Below are 17,131 nucleotides of genomic sequence, written 5' to 3' on the forward strand. Positions count from 1 at the left end.
CATAGTATCAAATTGTTTTACTGGAAGGAAAAGCGGCTAGATACTTCGGCGCATCACGAGATGAACAATTGCAGTACATTCCACTGTATCATACAATATCCTCTCCTTGCTAACGAGAATATTAGATTAGAAGCAGAAAATCTGGTCGGTCATCTTCGAAACTGGCCCTGGCTTCTGGAATCCAATCGCAGCCAGCGTCTTCTTGGTAGCGCTCACCATGCCCGGAGGCCCGCAGAGGAGAACCTTAGTGTCAGGCGAAGGCGCGAATAGCCGCTCGCTGAGGACCTCCTGGTTGACGAATCCGCTTCCATACGCCCAATTCTCCGGGGCAGTGTCAAGCATGTACCACAGCTTGAAATTCTTGGGGTATTTGCGGGCAAACTGCTCGAGTTCATCCCGCAGTAAGATGTCTGCCTCAGTTCTATTGGCGTAGATAAGGCTGATCTCCGTCGTATCACGCTCGTCCTCGCAGATAGCACGGATCAGCTGGTACATAGGTGTGATTCCTGTTCCGCCAGCTACCATTCCCAGCTTCTTGCAGAACCCTGGTTTGTAGCGCATCGCGCCTTTGGGTCCTCTGAACTCGACCTCGTCACCCACTTGCAGGTTGGCTAGGTACTTCCCAGAGAGCATGCCGTCCGGATAGCATTTCACGACTAATTCCAGTCTTCCTCGGTCTAGGTTGTTGGAAACGGGTGTATACGACCGGCTCACGGTGGCACCGTCGATAACAGCGCGAATGGCGACGTGCTGACCGATGGGAAGACCAATCACTCCATTGCTATCCGGTAACCCAAACACGAAGCGGTATACGTTTGAGGATAACTGATCCTTCTGGATTAGCGGCAGGCGCTGAAACTCCTTTGAGTCAAGGAACCCTTTAAGCAAGTGCGGGTCAACCTTGGGCACCTTGCGTGCCTTAATATGCGGCAGATACTGCAGGAACCCCGACTCGATCTTGGTGAATTTGGCCGCTTTACGTGCGATAACACCACCTGCTGCCGCACAAATCAGAGTAGCTGCGAGGAAACCATTGGCGAAGCCTCCCTGCGGCAACCTTAACCCGCTTAAGCGCTGAGAGAGATATCTGTAAAGTGACCCCGTGGTGTCAAATGCGTACAGAGAACCGCGACGGTAGACATAGATCAAGGAGGCGACTGCTCCCAGCAGACTGGTGACCGCTCCTACGTATCGGGTTGCTGATGAAGAAGCAGGAGTCTCGACGGAACTCTGAGCGATGATGCGAACTTTCTTCGGAGCGACATATTCTTTCGCGCCCTGAAGGGTTCCGATCAGGAATTCTTGTAAAATTTCGCGCGAATCTTCTGAATGACCGATGTCTTCAAATGCTTCTGTCGCATCTGAGCCGGCAACTTCAACCAGAACATCTGCGCCGCCAGGATGATCTTTCTGGTATTTTGTCACATCGTACACTGTCAAGTCTTAGCAACTGAAGGCTTCAAAGTTTGCACTCTCCTGGGGGGGATGCGACTTACCTTGTCCGTGGATCACAATCCAATTGTCGTCTTTGCGGTTATGCAGTGCAACTTCCTTCAATGTGTACTCGGGTAAATCAACCGCAGGGCTTTTCTGAGCACCGCTGGCATCTGCCATCGCTGAAACGACCATTGCTAACGGTATCAAGAGTCAAAGGGAAGGCTTCAAGTGAACATACGTAAGTAGTGTTGATTGGGGGAGGCAGGCAGTTCACGGATTTTATAAACCATGTTGACATTAGCAACCATAAGAGCGAAAGCATTGGCCAGTGAAAAGACGGATAAAATTCATTATTCTTGCGCAACCACTCTGTATCCGTGCTCTATGCTCGTGTACACCAAGTACTCCGTACTAACAATCCTTCTACAAATTATTCATTCAGTCGGAAATGAGGACCCTAATACGATCTCATCTCTAGTATCCACTCTTGTTTGCCTTCACCGGCGCAACTTCCCCTGCCATTCTAGCGCACGGCACGAAATTTTCTCTCGAATCGGCATTTTTACCTCGGCACAAACACACTTTTGCTCTCGCGTTTGTTTTTGTCAGAGATCGGCCCGAATGCTGGACTGGTTCTGGCTCGGCACGCCTTGATCCATGCTGGAAAAGAAATCCTTGTTGGGCCTCGGTCGGGTTACCGAATTGTACACGGTATACGGAGTAGCTTCTCACAATGAACGCGCTGTTCATCGCTTGCAATCTGCCAAATAGCAAACGGACAACATCGGCATCCTGGTGCCTCTTAAGTCACTCGAAGTGAAGCAGATTGATTCCGTGATGATTATTCCAATTGCCGTTAGATGTCTGTCACCATTGTAGGGAGTGTTGTTGTACTTGTACATGTCCCGGCTGCATAAGCAGAAATCTCTGGTTAGTGGCGGGACTTCGCTGTCGATCGCTCAGTTAGAGTTGGATTTAATCTTAGAATACAACACAAAGCTTCAAACAGCCGAGGCACTCCTTGAAATAGTACTCTTCTGGGATATCGTCGCTGACGAATTCATCGCATCGGTCTTGTCGAGACGGACTCGCCGATTCCGTTGAATCCTTAGCACACGGCCCTTATACATGAGGTGGATACACTATGCAGTGATGCTCTGGTTCCCCTTGCTGTAGGTTCGGCTTTTATCCGACTCGCATCTTATCTCGAGGCATTTTTGCATAGATTTGCAAAGTCGTATACCCCCTATAAATGACTGAGGATGGCCGTCCATCCAGGTTTTCGGTTCGTGTCCGACAACATCCCATCCCTCCAAATCATTTTGCTGTGGAGTCTGCGTATCAGTTTGTGACAGGATGTCGACGACAACAAAGCTCTTTCACCTTCTGGGTGAACCCATCTCGACAGCAAAAGAGATCCAGTTTGAGTCAATGACGACATATGAAGACCTAAGACATCTGATTGCGGCGCACTTCGCGATCGTTGAGCCCAATGGTAAGGACCATCTGAAACCCACAAGAGCACAATATAGATAAGCTGACCTTCGCAGGTATTGGATTCCTATCGCAGGATTCTATCCTACATGACGTGCCCGAAATCGCCGCATCTGATGATATCATCAGCATCACAATCGATGGGAAGGCGGTGCGCGAGATACCAGGCCCCAAGGGCCTTCCATTCATCGGCAACTTCTTTGAAGTCTATCCCGACCATCTGGGCAATCACCAGCGCCTTTTCGAACAGTATGGGCCGATCTTCAAGACGACCAACATGGGTCGCACGGTATACCATACCAATGATCCACAGCTCTCATCAATTATTTTCGCCGAGACAGACTTCTTCACGAAGAAGATCAATGCAGCGCACCCTCTGCATCCGATCAAGAATCAGGAAGCCGGTGTCTTTTTGGGCGATACTGATACGCCAGAGTGGAGGACAGCACATAAATTCCTGCCACCAGCACTTGGCCCCAAGGCCGTGCGTCATTATGCTCCCATGATGCAGGAAACAGTTGAAGACGCGTTCAACGTCTTTGACGCCCTAGATGAGAAAGAGGAAGCCTGGAATGTCTATCAGTACATGCTCAAGCTTGGGTCACAAGCCGTTGGCAAGCTGGTCCTCGGAATTGATTTCAAACACTTCTCGTCTATCGATGCACCTCCACATGAACTTGTCTACCGCATAGCGGAGTCATTGGAGCTGAATAAGAAAGTGACTGCATGGGGCGATTGGTATGCCAAGTTACCGTTTGGTGACCCGCAACGGTTGAGAAACGCCAGAGGGCGTATCATCGATATGGTCAATGAGTCTATTCAAAACGCTGCTCGCGGAGGCATTGAAGATCTCCCTCTACAGGATGCGGCGTTGAAAGCATCCAACATGGTTGGTACGTGATAGCTTCTTACAACTTGGATGAATACATTGGCTGATTTCTCTAGACTACGCTCTCCGAGCCACCGACAACAAGGGCGAAAAGCTGCCCAAGACCAGTCTAATGCAGGCATTGGTGGTAGCAACAGGAGCCGGTTTTACAACCACCAGTTCATTATTATCATGGCTCATCTACGGCCTCGTCACCTACCCCGGGGTGCAGGAGAGGTTGCTGCAAGAGCTGATCGACAATGGCATTGATGCCGACACGCAACTTACTGCGGACTTGACGGATCGCCTAACCTTCATGGACAAATTTATCAAGGAGACCCAGCGTCGGCATAATCCTTCGTATCAGCCTGGGCGAACCGCCAAGGTAGATATGATTCTTCCTGGCGGCTACAAGCTTCCACAGGACTCGGTCGTCATTGGCGCTCTGCACCATCTTCACAATAACCCAGACGTGTGGAGCAATCCTGCGCGGTTCGATCCTGATCGCTGGGACACAGAGGAAGTCAAGAACAGACACAAGACTGCCTATATTCCCTTCGCCACTGGTCCTCGCATGTGTATCGGTTTCAACTTTGCTTTGCAAGAAGTTAAAGTCTTCCTGCCCAAGCTGGTGTACCGATACAAGTTCACCAGGGAGAATGATGGGCATATCGAGTACGATCCCATGTTCCAACTGATTCGACCGACCAACCTATATGTTCGCGCCGAACGGCGTGTTAAATGGCCGCCAAGGTCAGACAAAGCGGCTCCGTCGCCTTCACTGTGATGACGACGTTTCTATGTAATATTTGGACATTTACTGCCTTTATCAGGGTTTATTCCTTGATTACAAGCTTCTGTATTATAAACTAGCGTTTCGTTCATTTCCACTTGGAGCTATGTCTACAGGAATCGACTTCCGTGCGACTAAGGAGAAACAATGCGTGGAATCTGTTTGAGCGGCATCTGTAAAACGATGATACTTTGAGGTTCTAGAAACATAACACCAACGTGACATTTTACAGTCATATTATGACCAGTCTACACCAGACTTTACCACACCGGTTCAGTCAATAGTAATCTGAGTGTTCATAAGTATCATCTAACAAAAGGTTGCAGCACTCTCATTAGGGAAAACGTGGTCAACATTGCAGGATGGGTTGCCGTCAGGGACAAAGAGCGGAGTGTCTAAAGTCGTCATTGTTACCAACCACAGCTCAAGATGGCAAATGTAAGTGCAGTGGCAACATACCATCAACAGCCAGGTCCATGCTGGGATTACGCACGATGGACAAGTCGCCGGCCGGGGTCAGCCTCATTTCGCAGTTGATCTGGTCCTGGCCTCCGTCGGTGGTGTTACTGCCCGTCCAGATATCGATGTGATGCATTCCAGAGCTGGTCCACTCATCTGCGCATTGAGAGCAAAGATCCTCGAACCGGATGTACTTGTGTAGATACGGGGAAAAGATGACTTCGCACTGCGTGAACTCGCCAGGGGCCGAGGCGAAGGTCAGAGGATCGTCGGACGTGCCGATACCCCCGGCTGTGAGGCCACGACCACAATCGTAGGCGATTGCAGGGCCGGGGGGATCATTGTCGGGGAATCCATAGAATGTATGCGTGACTGCAGGGACGATGTCGCATGCTTGAGCCGATGCAAAAGCCATAGTGGCCATGGCCGTTATAATCAGACGATCTCTCATGGTTGGAGTGTCACTGTATGGCTGTAGTATTCCCTTACATTCGAGACATTGTGATCAACCCATATGGTGCGCCAATTTATATCTTTTGCCTTGTTATGGCGCCATGGTCATTGTCTCGGACTGACATTCCTCAGTGACGTAGAGTCCTTCCATTGTTGAGACTACCGGATGCTTGGTACACATGAGTAAGATGGACAAAACCAGACAGTTGGACCTATATGCAGATACATGCAGATAAGTGTGAAATATAGGATATCCTATTGAGATGGTTGTTGTCGTTTGGTTTCTCCAGGAGGATCAAGCCATTTCGGCCGATTTAACCGGAAAGGGAAGCGGGCGATCGGCGATGGTTGCCTATTTTTTAGCTTGTCTGGGATGAGGAAAACGATCATCTTGGCGACGGAAAGATAAGAAAGGTATTCGCTTTTCCCACCTCTGACCAGTTGAATGACTGATCCGCTCACATGGCGTCCACAGACTCTGCTCCGGGCAGATTTAATGGTCTGCACAGAAAAGTCCTCGGCGAACTGGGCCTTCTGACACTATGGCATTCATCATTGGACGTCAAGGTTCTCTGTGCACAGCGCTTCATCCGACTCTTCGCCTATGGAGGTTCAACTCTGATATTAGCTTCATACCTGTCTGCCTTGGGTATCTCAGATGACCGCATTGGCTTATTTATGACCTTGACTCTGGTCGGCGATGTCGCAATCAGCTTTTTCCTTACTCTCTTCGCAGACGCAATGGGCCGCAGAGCAGTCCTGGCTTTGGGTTCTGCGCTCATGGCCTGCAGTGGTATCGTCTTTGGTCTATTTGACAATTACCGGATTCTCTTAACTGCTGCAGTGCTCGGTGTCATCAGTCCTAGGTGAGTTTTGACCCGGCTCTGAGACGATGTCTGTCCATCTTGTTCACGATTGGCTTCCGCAGTGGTAATGAGATTGGTCCTTTCCGAGCTGTTGAGGAATCTACTCTGGCTCATCTTACTGCCAAAGAGCATCTCAGCGATATCTTCGTCTGGTACTCTTTGATCGGCACCGCAGGCACCGCCCTCGGAATGATGGTGTGCGGGTGGATCATCAACCTATTGCAAACTACCAGAGGTTGGCAATATCTCAATGCATGCCAGATTGTCTTCTTCGCATATGCCGGGATCGGTGCAGTCAAGTTTCTTCTTTCCATCTGCCTAAGTCACGAAGTTGAAGCCGCCAAGAAGGACAAGAATGGTGCTACTGCCTCTCAACAGCAACGAGCAGCTGATGGTCCGGAAACCCAGCCTCTCCTAGGCGAAAGAGCCAACAACGAGGACAACCAGAAGAAATCACTCTTCTCTTTTCTCGGCAGTAGCGATCTCCTCTCTTTAGTCATCACACTCTTCGTCTTGTTTGGTCTGGACTCGTTCGCCTCAGGTTTGGCCTCATTGTGCGTATTAGTGGCACCCTAAGATGACAGCACACATCGAACTGACCGTGCTTCACAGATCCTGGATGACATACTTCTTCAAGCGCAAGTTCTCTCTGCCTGAGGGAGAGCTCGGCTCGATCTTCTTTACCACCAGCCTAATCTCCGCCGCATCCATGCTGGTTGCATCCTCCATAGCCAAACGCATCGGCAATGTCAAGGTTCGCTCTTCGCCTTCAATTGCATTCTTCCATTGCCTCTCAGGTTTCTGACTATATGACAGACCATGGTCTTCACCCATTTGCCGTCCGCCATTTGTCTGGCTCTCATCCCAGTTCCCTCCGCCCTGCCGGCAGCCTTGACCTTCTTGATCCTCCGTGCCTGTTCACAGAGCATGGATGTCGCCCCACGCAGTGCCTTCTTGGCCGCTGCTCTTCCGCCCGAAAAGCGCACTGCAATCATGGGCGCCATCAACGTCGTCAAGACTTGCAGTCAGAGCTTAGGCCCGCTCATCACTGGTGTCCTGGCCGATCATAATCTTTTCGGTGCTTCCTTCACGCTTGCCGGTATCCTGAAAGCAATCTATGATATCGGAATGCTGATAAGCTTTGCGGGGAGAGAGCGTGCGCAAAAGATAGCTTCGGATCGGCCCGGAGAGAGCGCTTAGATGTTTGGTTGCGAATATGAAGCCTAAGTCTGGCTGTTATTTGCGAATGACAACATGCAACGGGGGCAGTTTAATGTGGTATCTAGATCATCCTACCGCAATTCATCTTTCTATTGGCTGTACGTATGAAAACTCTCAGGGAACTCCCGGGATCATAGTGTTGATGACAAACGTCCTGACGAAGTTCTTATTGTCATAATCACATTTTCATATTTCTTGTATGAAGAGATTATCTTCCAAGGATCAGCTGCGATTGAAAGACTCGCCTTCACTGAATGCAGCATGCAGGCATAAACTTCCTTCACAGGACCATCTTGAATTGTGGATCCCTATCATCGTTACATCCTGTATACTGTGCATATTTGCCCTGTGCCTTGTCTCTATTGATTTTAGCGCAGTATAAGACATTCAAAAGGATCCTGAATACAACATCAGTTGGACGGCTCTAAATAGATATAGACAGAGCTGTTGCACTTACATAACCCATGCGAATATAAGCAGGCCGAGAACTATCGTGTGGCCTCGATGGTAATCTGGCTTATCCTTGTCGGGATAGTTGAATGCTGGTAGAAAACACGCATGTCAGTCTGGGAACTTTAGCAAGTAAGAGGAACGAAGTCTCACTAGCTACAAACCCTCCACAATTTGCAATTGCCAACTGCATTGCCGACGTAGTGGCCCTTTTGTAATGCCCCGCGGAGTTGTTGGAATTCCAAACCAGGATACACGGGACACTGCTGTACATGCCCGTTGCCATGAGGAAGGTCATCCCATACTTGACTTTGGCGGACTCGATGTTGGCAATTGCTCCGTAACCAGCAATCGCAATCGGGAGGATAAAGAGCATGATTACACCACGAAGCTGCAACTGGTCTGAGATGAGAGCCACAATGACTGGAGAAGAGGAAGGCATGCGGTCAGCGACTGAGTATAACTTGGATTGATTGATGATCAAAGAGCTCACCTGTGATTACAGCTGCGACAGCGTACGGAATAACAGTCCAAAGCTGCACCTTGTTCGCATCGTCCGCAAAGCCGCTTTCCTTAATGATGGTAGGTAGCTATTTTCCTGTCGTGAGCAAAGATATCTGTTTGGTGGCAGTCAAGAGTCGACTGACAAAAAGACCAAAAGAGTATAACCCAGACAAGATAGCGAAGTACGCTGTTGCTGACAGCCACATTTTCAAGTCCAGTACACCTCGGACAACCTCCGACCACCTGAAGGCCTCATGTTCAGCCTCAATAGATCTGTTGGGTGATATCAGCAGGGATCGAAATTTGAAACTCGATAGTAGTAGGACATGCGGCTTCTGGGTTAAAGATTGGTAAAAACATCGACATACCCTTCTGGAACAGATGGATTATCCAGTCGCATTCTCTCACGGGCGAACTGTCGTTCCTCGACTGTCAAGAAAGCTGCCGTTTCTATGCTGTTGGGAAGACAGAGGTAACTGAGAGCGCCGCATGCGAAAGTCTGGAAGGTATCAGAAATAGCACAGATATTCTGCTCGAAGAGTTGACTTACCAATAGACCCTCAATGATCATAATCCAACGCCATCCTTCAAGACCACCTCGTGGTCCAATGGCGGCCAATCCGCGAGCCAGAAGCCCTATTATCAAGAATGAAGTACTTTGCATCAGCAATCACCCTGAAAGAATTACACGGAAGGAGGTTAAGTTTTACCTCCAAAAGCCCCCGATAATGATGCCGCCGTATAGAATAGGCCGATGCGAAGGGCTAAATCGGAACGTTTATAGAAGAAAGACAGGTAGAGTACCTGACGGAGTCTTAGTCTCGCTCATTGGAACACAGCCAGCCGGTATCAGAGAGAAGGATCCGGGATAAGCCTCACATACCATGCCAGGCAACAGTCCTCCCTCTGCTACACCGAGTATGGCACGGACAGCAACGAAGCCAGCAAAATTACGCACAAAGCCCAGGCACATGGTGATAATTCCCCAGACCATTGTGAGAGTAGGTAGCCAGATCTTAGGTGACGCCTTCTTGATTATCAGATTGCTCGGAAGCTCGCTATCGGCACGCGCTCAGCAACATAGTCAGAAGCTTTCAGCCATTGACTCTCACCTGCAAATATATGTGAGATAGAAGACCGTAAGGCCTATGTCATACTGATGACCAGTGATGTTTAGATCATTTTGGAGACCAAGAATCTTTGCGTTTCCCACGTTTGTCCTGAAAGAAGCGTTTGGATCAATCTTCAGTCTGGTACTAAATGAAGAAGCTTTTCTGTTTCCTTACCTGTCAAGGAATGAGCATAGAAAAAGAAGAGCCAGAACAGGAAGAATCCTATCGGAGGATATTTAGATATTTATTGGCCATAGACGTCGGATGCGGACCTACCTCGTGTCCAGCTTGAAAAGAATGCTCCGAGTTAGCTTTTGTTGGTAGGCACTATCAAAAGACATGTTATCTAGTGACTTATGTTTAACATCTTCCAATGTCTCATGGCTAGGCTTCATTGTATCCATGGCTAGATGTACGGGCAAAATGTAGAGAGAGCATGAGAATGAAAGCAAGCGAGATCATCAGAATAGTATATCATAGCAGGGGGTTCGAGTTTAATATCGATTGAAGATCGGCAGAAAGACGTGAGGAACACCCCAATTTCGGCCATCATTTCTGCAACCGATGAGAAAATACCGAATGTACAAAGTGATTTTGTCATGTCTGTTTGTATCCCCGCATTTTCTTCCCCAGGCCCAAGACAATCCTGGGTTGCTTGGTTTTGGGCTCAAAAGCTTGGCGTTGGGGTCTTGGGAATACTGATTCGCTCTGTGATGATCACGTGATTATAGTCTGGTAAATTACCTCATGTAATTACTCCGTACGTATTATTTCCGCTGGCATTGCCGGACTCAACCGACACCGCCCGGAGTCCAGTTTTGGCGCCGAGGCATGGATCATCAACAGCTTGATCCGGTAGATGGCCGATTCAAGATCATGGCATGTCTCGCTCATAAGACCAAGATCTTCAATTCTCTTCAATTGTGCAAGCTACGCTACTCAATTGGCGCTGATTGAAGAAATTGAGAGGTTATGTCAAAACTATCCAGCAGCCTCAAGGCTCTGATCAACGCCCCGAATGCGCGGCCAAATACTGTCCCTGCCCCTCGCAATATACGCTCCGTCTACCAGAAAATTCAACAGAGCGCTCTAGCAAACAATGTTTCCTCACCGTCATGGCTGGCTTTGTCGGTTCGTTAACCCTTCCTCACACACTCCTTATGAATTCCCCAGCGAATGAATTGTCCTGAGATGGCTTTGACTTATCCTGTTATTTTCAACCAACAGACAGCCGCCACGATGACCATGAATTCTCCTGACTCCCTCGCGGTCTTGTTTCAATTGGTTGCGTCGGCCCAAACAGAGGACGAAAGCGTAGCCACAGCAGAGCTGATGCGCGAGGTGGGGCTGAAATGCATCAGTTTCAACGGCATCCCGCGGACGATCAACTGCCTCAATGCTTTCAAAGCGAGCTTGCCCGAATCCGTCAGCAAAAGACTATCACGTACTCCGACTCGAGCCCCAGACCCCCGGAATATCAATGAGATTGGTAGGCGCGGCCGAGCCTTGTGGGACTCCATCTACCGGCCCTTTGAAACCAAACTGGTCAACAAGTTGGCGGATTCGCATCCTGATCTTCCCGTTCACATTTTGAACAGCCATTACGGTGCCCTATTGTCGGATCCCGCTGGGCGGACTACCAGCGCGAATGCTGGCCGCATTGTGACGTCTATTGTCGCGATTTCATGCTTGCGTGCGCAGTCTGGTGTGGGACCGCAAGTGACATCGCATGTGTTTGGTCTGCGAAAGGCAATCGAAGATGGATCGTGGGTTGATGATGTTGAAACTGAGCAAGGTGCCCGGTGGCTGGCAAGTGACGAGGGTAATACATGGATACTGGCCAGCGTGGATGATATTGTTCAATCGATCAGCGAGGGCGCGGGATCAAATTTTGCGCCGCTCAGGACTTCTAGGTTGTGATTAGATGCCCTGTGACAATGGTGTTGTTGTGGATAGACTCGGATGACCCTTGGTGTATATATGTATATAGAGACATCTTCCCTCGCATTGACAATATACAAAGGGAGCAGCTCAATTCCTCGGAATCGACCTTGTGTATCCCGTGCAAAGCACGTCACCCTGTCAAGTCTTACTGGAGGATGGAAATGGTGCTAACATCCGCTTCCTTTTCAAAATTCCAGAAAATGGTTGGATTCAGATTCTATACATGATGTCTACACGAAGTGTTACTTACATGGCAGCCAGCATTGATCATGTGCGATTCCCAATCTCGGGATTGAGCGATTTCATTCCATGATCTCTAATTGCTCTGCAACAGCAAAGTTCGCCCCTGTCTTGCTTCGGACTTCCTCAACTTCTACCCCTGGAGCGAGCTCCGTCAGCAGAAGCTCCCCTTTGCTTCGATTAACCTGGAAAACACACTAAACAGCCACGGTCAGTCGGGCTATAGAGTCTGAGGTTGCATACGGGTCAATAGACTTACGAGTTCCGTGATGATTGTACTGACGCAGTTTGCGCCTGTCAAAGGCAGGCTACATTCCGCAACGACCTTGGGAGATCCATCCTTGGCTGTATGACTGGTAGCGACAACGATCTTGGTTTGGTCTGGATTAGAGATCAAGTCCATAGCTCCTCCCATTCCCTTGAAGACCTTTCCGGGGATCATGTAGTTCGCTAGGTCGCCATTGGCGCTCACTTGCAGGGCCTGCTTCTCATTAGCCCTGCACTCTATCTGTTCACAAGCATACTCTTCTTCACTCACCCCAAGGATGGACACATCAACATGTCCGCCCCGAATCATGCCGAACGATTCAGTGCTATCGAAAGTAGCTGCGCCTGGCATGAGGGTGACCGTCTCTTTGCCAGCATTGATGATGTCCCTGCAAGCTGGTCAATTCACGCATACACCATGTCCAATGGACAGAACTTACGGGTCAACTTCGTCTTCAGTGGGATACGGTCCCTAGTCATAACCATTAGTTGATATTGTTTGGCCAATTTCGAAGGCTACCTCACCATGCCCAAAATACCATTTTCTGACTGCACCCAAACTTTCATGCCTTCTGGTAAGAATGACGGAGCCAGTGTGGGAATTCCTGAACGAGTGTCAGCGCTTGAGGGGCTCGAGAAGACTAGCGTACTTACCAACACCCAGATTAACGTAATATCCTTGCTTTAGTTCTTTCGCTGCTCTCCGGGCAATGCGGTTTCTCTGAACCATGGCAGGGTCGCTTGAGGTCTTACTCGCATCCTCATTTTCGGGAGTCCGTAATTTCTTGATTTCGATATGCTTCTCTGCCGTAGCAGGAACAACTCGATCCACAAAGATGCCCGGCAGGTCGACATCGTTAGGGTCAATGGAACCGACCGGAACGATGTTTTCCGCCTCCACTATAGTAAGAGTGGCAGCTTTCGCCATGACCGGACCAAATGCCTTCGTTGTATACCTGGAGGAAGTTCCATTGTTCAGCAAGTTGACTGATGCATGAGCAGTAACAGACTTACCTGAAAACACAGTTTCCTGCCTCATCTGCTTTCCAGGCACGAAGTATAGCCACATCACCAGTGAGGGCTGTCTCCATCAAATAAGTTTTGCCATTGAATATCCTCGTCTCTCGTGGGGTGCCACGCTCCAATACTTTTCCAGACTCATCTAGCCGGACGGGTATTTCTCCCGCTTGGAGTAACGTGTCTGCGAAATAAGGCAGAGTCAGAACTGTAGATGCAATGTATTGAATGAAGACTTTCGACTGAGGAAAACTTACGCGCTCCCGTGGGAGTGAAGAATGCCGGAATCCCAGCTCCTCCGGCACGTAATCGCTCGGCTAATGTTCCTTGGGGACATAGCTCAATAGCGATCTTCCCAGTCAAATACTTCTTCTCCAAAGCCTTGTTGTTCCCTAGATAGGATAGGATCAACCGATCTACTTGTCCGGCTTGAGTAAGTGTAGAAAGTCCTCCTCTTCCAGGAGCGCCAGCGTTGTTTGAAACGGCTGTCAGGGAATGCAGATCTTCAACTCCTCTACGATTGATCGCCGATAGGAGTGTATCTGAGTAATGTCAATTTGTCTGTTGAACGCTTCTTCTTGTGGGAAGATATTTACCTGCGACACCGCAAAGGCCAAATCCGGAGCTCAGGATTGTAGATCCGCTCTTGAGGTCACTGACAGCCTCATCTGCATCTCTGAATAGTTTTGAAGCGCCACGCTCGATCTTGGGTGCATGTGTCTGTTGCTGCGGAGTAACAGTTGAATATCGCACATGGCGAATGTTTGTTGTTGGAAGAACAGGTCGCGCACACGCTTTATAACATGTCCCTAACTGTAACCATGGACGGGTAACAGTATATGTTCTCCGCGTTGGAGATACGATTGCTGAACCCCGCAAAGTCGCCATTCCTTGTCAGCAATAAGAGAAGTATGCCACCTAGGATAGAAAAACAGGGCCGTGACTCATGTATACTGGGTGAATCTGGATTGAGATCTTCTAATAAACGTTCTCTACATCGAGAGAGCACTATGGCATCTCTCATGGAAATGGAAAAGTGACGCTCCGTTCGGCAATCGGAGCTACTTCTGGGCACCGACAGGAAGCCGAGACCCACCGCTTCACAATCACGCTCAACTCATATTTTGCAGCGCAAAGGATAATCGGTACCTAAGGTATTGCTGTGGATTGCAGTGTTGGTGTTATTGGTTGAAACCCAGGTCGGCTGCATTGGCAAAGTCGAACCAATCCCAATTCATCAGATCATCCAGTGGGACGTCAGGAATATTCATGCCGAATGCCGAGTCAGCCCTGTTTACTGCATCGATGATTTGGTGGTCAGACATCGCGGAGAATTGTAGCGTCTCTGGCCATAGCGTAGAGGGATTCATTGGTGGTTGTGTCAGTGAAGGTATGGGGCAGTAATCGCTCAATGTAGAGGAGGGCTGTAAGGACTCTACCGGGGCTGATTCGATATGTTTCTGGGAAACAAAACCCACATGAGCACGTCTAACAAGCTCTCGTAGCAGTCGTCCATACAAGACAGATGCACCTTCTCTGTGAGCTGGGATGGCGCCAATCCGTTCGAGGACATCAGCCGTTTCCTCAATCAGATGTCGCACACTCGGTGCCAAGATGGACCTGCTGTCCGCTGGCGTCACACTGAGGCTAAGGGCAGAACATGCGGCGAAGGCGATCATGATCACTGTATTGTTGGGCATGGTCTTTAGCCGCGATTCTCCTTGAATGGCTGCCCGCATGACATTCAATGCAGAAGAGAGGCCAGCAGCGCGGAAAAACCGCTTGACTTCGAGTGGTGCTGTGGGATGATTGATCACGCCACCATATGTAGACAGTTGCGTGTGTGTTACCAGTATCTCAACATACGGTGGAAGGCAGCGGGCTTTCCGTGTTATATTAGCAAGGAATTGCTTCGTGATGAAGCTTTGTAAATAAACTTACAGGGTCCACCAATCTCAAGAGCCCAAGCCGCATACCATTGATCATAGAAGTCTTCAATAAGTTTCTTGATCCTAGAGGTCAGTGAGCCTTCTTCGAGAACCATAAAGTCGAGAGGAGTGACCGTACGACTGAGCAGCTTCTGATCCGATGTCCCCAAGTCGGCAACTGTCGCAACGCGACTTTACTTTTCTCAAGAGTTCATCCTGCCGTGGAATGATGTTAGCTGTCTGCAAGCAACCAAGCATGCGAAGACGTTTCGAGGAGTTGTCTTACTAGATTCCTCCGGAGAACAGCCATGGAGTTCATCGGCCCATCCCGAGAATCGGCAATATCAGAGATATGCCATCTGTCACAATTTTCGATGAGAGCAGTTGGGGGAACTGTATAGCTTCGTCCGCGGGCCAAACAGACACTGCAATATATGGATTAGCCAAACTCGCCGTATGCATATCTTCGACTATGAGCTTCAGCACCTACCCACGCTCGAGGACAAATAACGCGATCCAAGTCCTCTCGCGTCTACGTAACAATCTTCGGCCCCATTCCGAAGCCGGATCAACAGCTTCGAATCCATCCATGTGTAAGGCTCTCTTTGCATCAATGCAGTCAGCCTTCGCAAGCCTGTTCTGGAGAGTACTATCAAAACCAGTTGAGGGCGTCACTATCTTGTTGAGAGAAAGGTCCAACGCAACAGTCAAAGCCATTGCAATATAGGAGCATGTGTCATCATCGCCAGAACTGCTCCCTGGGGCCATCCATGGAACATTTACCATGAAGGCCAAAACAATTTCCACTGATCGATAACGCTGAGCAATGACCTTATAAGCCAGTGATGTACAGTGCCTCGTTAGTCTTTTGGATAAGGCGGCTGTAGAAGGGTCAAACCGAGCAGCTGCAGCCAGCATTGAAGTGAAAAGAAAGGCAGACTGCGAACGCACGAATGACACAGTATGCACAGTCGGATCCAGACCCCACCTCGTGTGGGCCAAATTCTCGTAGAAGCTATTGTCGAATTTGTGAGTTCACCGACAAGATTACATCTTGGGTCTAATAGGTTGACTTACAAAGAGAAAAGTAATTCCGCCTCATGCAAAGTAGTCAGGCCCAGTTCTATAGGGTCCATGTCCGGGCCGAGGTCTAGCTTCGCCTTGACTGGGACGAAAAAATGTCTGGCAATTGGCAAGTCCTCGTTGGGGGTACTATGCGGTCTGAGAGACGATTGTGATACAGACGAAGTGGACAATATGGGTGCGTCACGGCATTCAACTGGCGAAAACTGGAGGTCAGAGGCTCTGGCGAGAAGTTGCAATGGATTCTCCGCGTCATCCAAGGCTAGATTGTCCTCAGCAGTGGCTCCTTGCGGAGAGCTCGTCCGTGACCGGTCAGGGTCATCTGATGTCTCCTCGACCTCACTCCGCGCAGAATGCCCTTGTGTCCTGCTAAGGAGATCTTGCAGGTCTGAGATAAGTTTCCGAGCAGCATCAGATCCTGCTGCATCAGTCTTGGGGCGCTGAATCGCCTCCTCTATTTGGTGTAACGCTTTGTCCAGTCCTTTGCGTTTGCTACAAGCGGATGTAAGCATGTATGATTGTAATAGAAATAGGGATAGGGTCCGGTGACTCTGACTTCTTGACACCCTTTTGTCTACCAAGATGGTGATTGGGTACGATACATTCCAGATTTGCTTGTTTGCATCTGTCACAGCAGGTACCCTCGCGGCTGCGCTTGCATCGTATTTTGCTTCTTCGGCAATTCAAACATGCAGCCTGTCGTCCATGCGGCGTTCTGTTCGACTGTGGTGGATCGGCTGTGCCGTCCATTGTCTTACCTCCTGAGGCACGATTCTTTGTTTCAGACCATTTCAAGCAAATTCCCAAATTCCATAGGCTTATTTACCAAGCGATGGAGCAGTCTGTCAAGGTGGTTCCAATTGCTCGTCCACCGTCACAAACAGCGCGTGTCCTAGGATATAGGATGCAGTGAGTTGCAGTGAGTTGTTGTTATTGTCGAAAGTAGTCACCCATCATAATTGCCATTAGGGAGTTATGTAGTCTACCGTTGCCTG

At 49.3% G+C, this 17,131-nt stretch overlaps 8 protein-coding genes across 8 annotated transcripts; 3 read left to right on the plus strand and 5 right to left on the minus strand.

Moving 5' to 3' along the window:
• Positions 1 to 126: 126 nt before the first annotated feature.
• On the minus strand, positions 127 to 1,727 carry NFIA_006260 (putative cytochrome b5 reductase; the record flags this gene model as incomplete). The annotated part of the gene is made up of 3 exons (XM_001259158.1): positions 127 to 1,433; positions 1,497 to 1,631; positions 1,676 to 1,727. 3 exons carry the CDS (start codon positions 1,725 to 1,727, stop codon positions 127 to 129), a joined length of 1,494 nt encoding a protein of 497 aa, XP_001259159.1.
• A 1,066-nt stretch (positions 1,728 to 2,793) lies between these two features.
• On the plus strand, positions 2,794 to 4,586 carry NFIA_006270 (cytochrome P450; the record flags this gene model as incomplete). The annotated part of the gene is made up of 3 exons (XM_001259159.1): positions 2,794 to 2,932; positions 2,988 to 3,824; positions 3,877 to 4,586. 3 exons carry the CDS (start codon positions 2,794 to 2,796, stop codon positions 4,584 to 4,586), a joined length of 1,686 nt encoding a protein of 561 aa, XP_001259160.1.
• A 315-nt stretch (positions 4,587 to 4,901) lies between these two features.
• Positions 4,902 to 5,475, minus strand: NFIA_006280 (uncharacterized protein; the record flags this gene model as incomplete). The annotated part of the gene is made up of 2 exons (XM_001259160.1): positions 4,902 to 4,987; positions 5,052 to 5,475. The coding sequence occupies 2 exons, from the start codon at positions 5,473 to 5,475 to the stop codon at positions 4,902 to 4,904; spliced, it is 510 nt and encodes a 169-aa protein (XP_001259161.1).
• Positions 5,476 to 5,966: 491 nt separating this feature from the next.
• On the plus strand, positions 5,967 to 7,570 carry NFIA_006290 (putative MFS transporter; the record flags this gene model as incomplete). Its single annotated transcript, XM_001259161.1, has 4 exons — positions 5,967 to 6,370; positions 6,433 to 6,924; positions 6,983 to 7,124; positions 7,187 to 7,570. 4 exons carry the CDS (start codon positions 5,967 to 5,969, stop codon positions 7,568 to 7,570), a joined length of 1,422 nt encoding a protein of 473 aa, XP_001259162.1.
• A 301-nt stretch (positions 7,571 to 7,871) lies between these two features.
• On the minus strand, positions 7,872 to 9,539 carry NFIA_006300 (putative MFS transporter; the record flags this gene model as incomplete). Its single annotated transcript, XM_001259162.1, has 9 exons — positions 7,872 to 7,950; positions 8,049 to 8,133; positions 8,195 to 8,464; positions 8,535 to 8,631; positions 8,689 to 8,808; positions 8,925 to 9,044; positions 9,096 to 9,181; positions 9,256 to 9,349; positions 9,429 to 9,539. The coding sequence occupies 9 exons, from the start codon at positions 9,537 to 9,539 to the stop codon at positions 7,872 to 7,874; spliced, it is 1,062 nt and encodes a 353-aa protein (XP_001259163.1).
• Positions 9,540 to 10,629: 1,090 nt separating this feature from the next.
• On the plus strand, positions 10,630 to 11,577 carry NFIA_006310 (uncharacterized protein; the record flags this gene model as incomplete). The annotated part of the gene is made up of 2 exons (XM_001259163.1): positions 10,630 to 10,788; positions 10,885 to 11,577. 2 exons carry the CDS (start codon positions 10,630 to 10,632, stop codon positions 11,575 to 11,577), a joined length of 852 nt encoding a protein of 283 aa, XP_001259164.1.
• Positions 11,578 to 11,903: 326 nt separating this feature from the next.
• NFIA_006320 (3-oxoacid CoA-transferase) lies at positions 11,904 to 14,013 on the minus strand (the record flags this gene model as incomplete). The annotated part of the gene is made up of 9 exons (XM_001259164.1): positions 11,904 to 12,038; positions 12,101 to 12,322; positions 12,380 to 12,497; positions 12,549 to 12,580; positions 12,634 to 12,713; positions 12,763 to 13,064; positions 13,123 to 13,309; positions 13,383 to 13,667; positions 13,722 to 14,013. 9 exons carry the CDS (start codon positions 14,011 to 14,013, stop codon positions 11,904 to 11,906), a joined length of 1,653 nt encoding a protein of 550 aa, XP_001259165.1.
• A 229-nt stretch (positions 14,014 to 14,242) lies between these two features.
• Positions 14,243 to 16,648, minus strand: NFIA_006330 (uncharacterized protein; the record flags this gene model as incomplete). The annotated part of the gene is made up of 7 exons (XM_001259165.1): positions 14,243 to 14,285; positions 14,350 to 15,007; positions 15,067 to 15,137; positions 15,193 to 15,269; positions 15,340 to 15,412; positions 15,544 to 16,068; positions 16,131 to 16,648. 7 exons carry the CDS (start codon positions 16,646 to 16,648, stop codon positions 14,243 to 14,245), a joined length of 1,965 nt encoding a protein of 654 aa, XP_001259166.1.
• Positions 16,649 to 17,131: the final 483 nt, after the last annotated feature.

Source organism: Aspergillus fischeri, genomic scaffold (assembly GCF_000149645.3).
Source record: "Aspergillus fischeri NRRL 181 1099437636265 genomic scaffold, whole genome shotgun sequence".
In the NCBI taxonomy this organism is placed as follows: Eukaryota; Fungi; Ascomycota; class Eurotiomycetes; order Eurotiales; family Aspergillaceae; genus Aspergillus; species Aspergillus fischeri.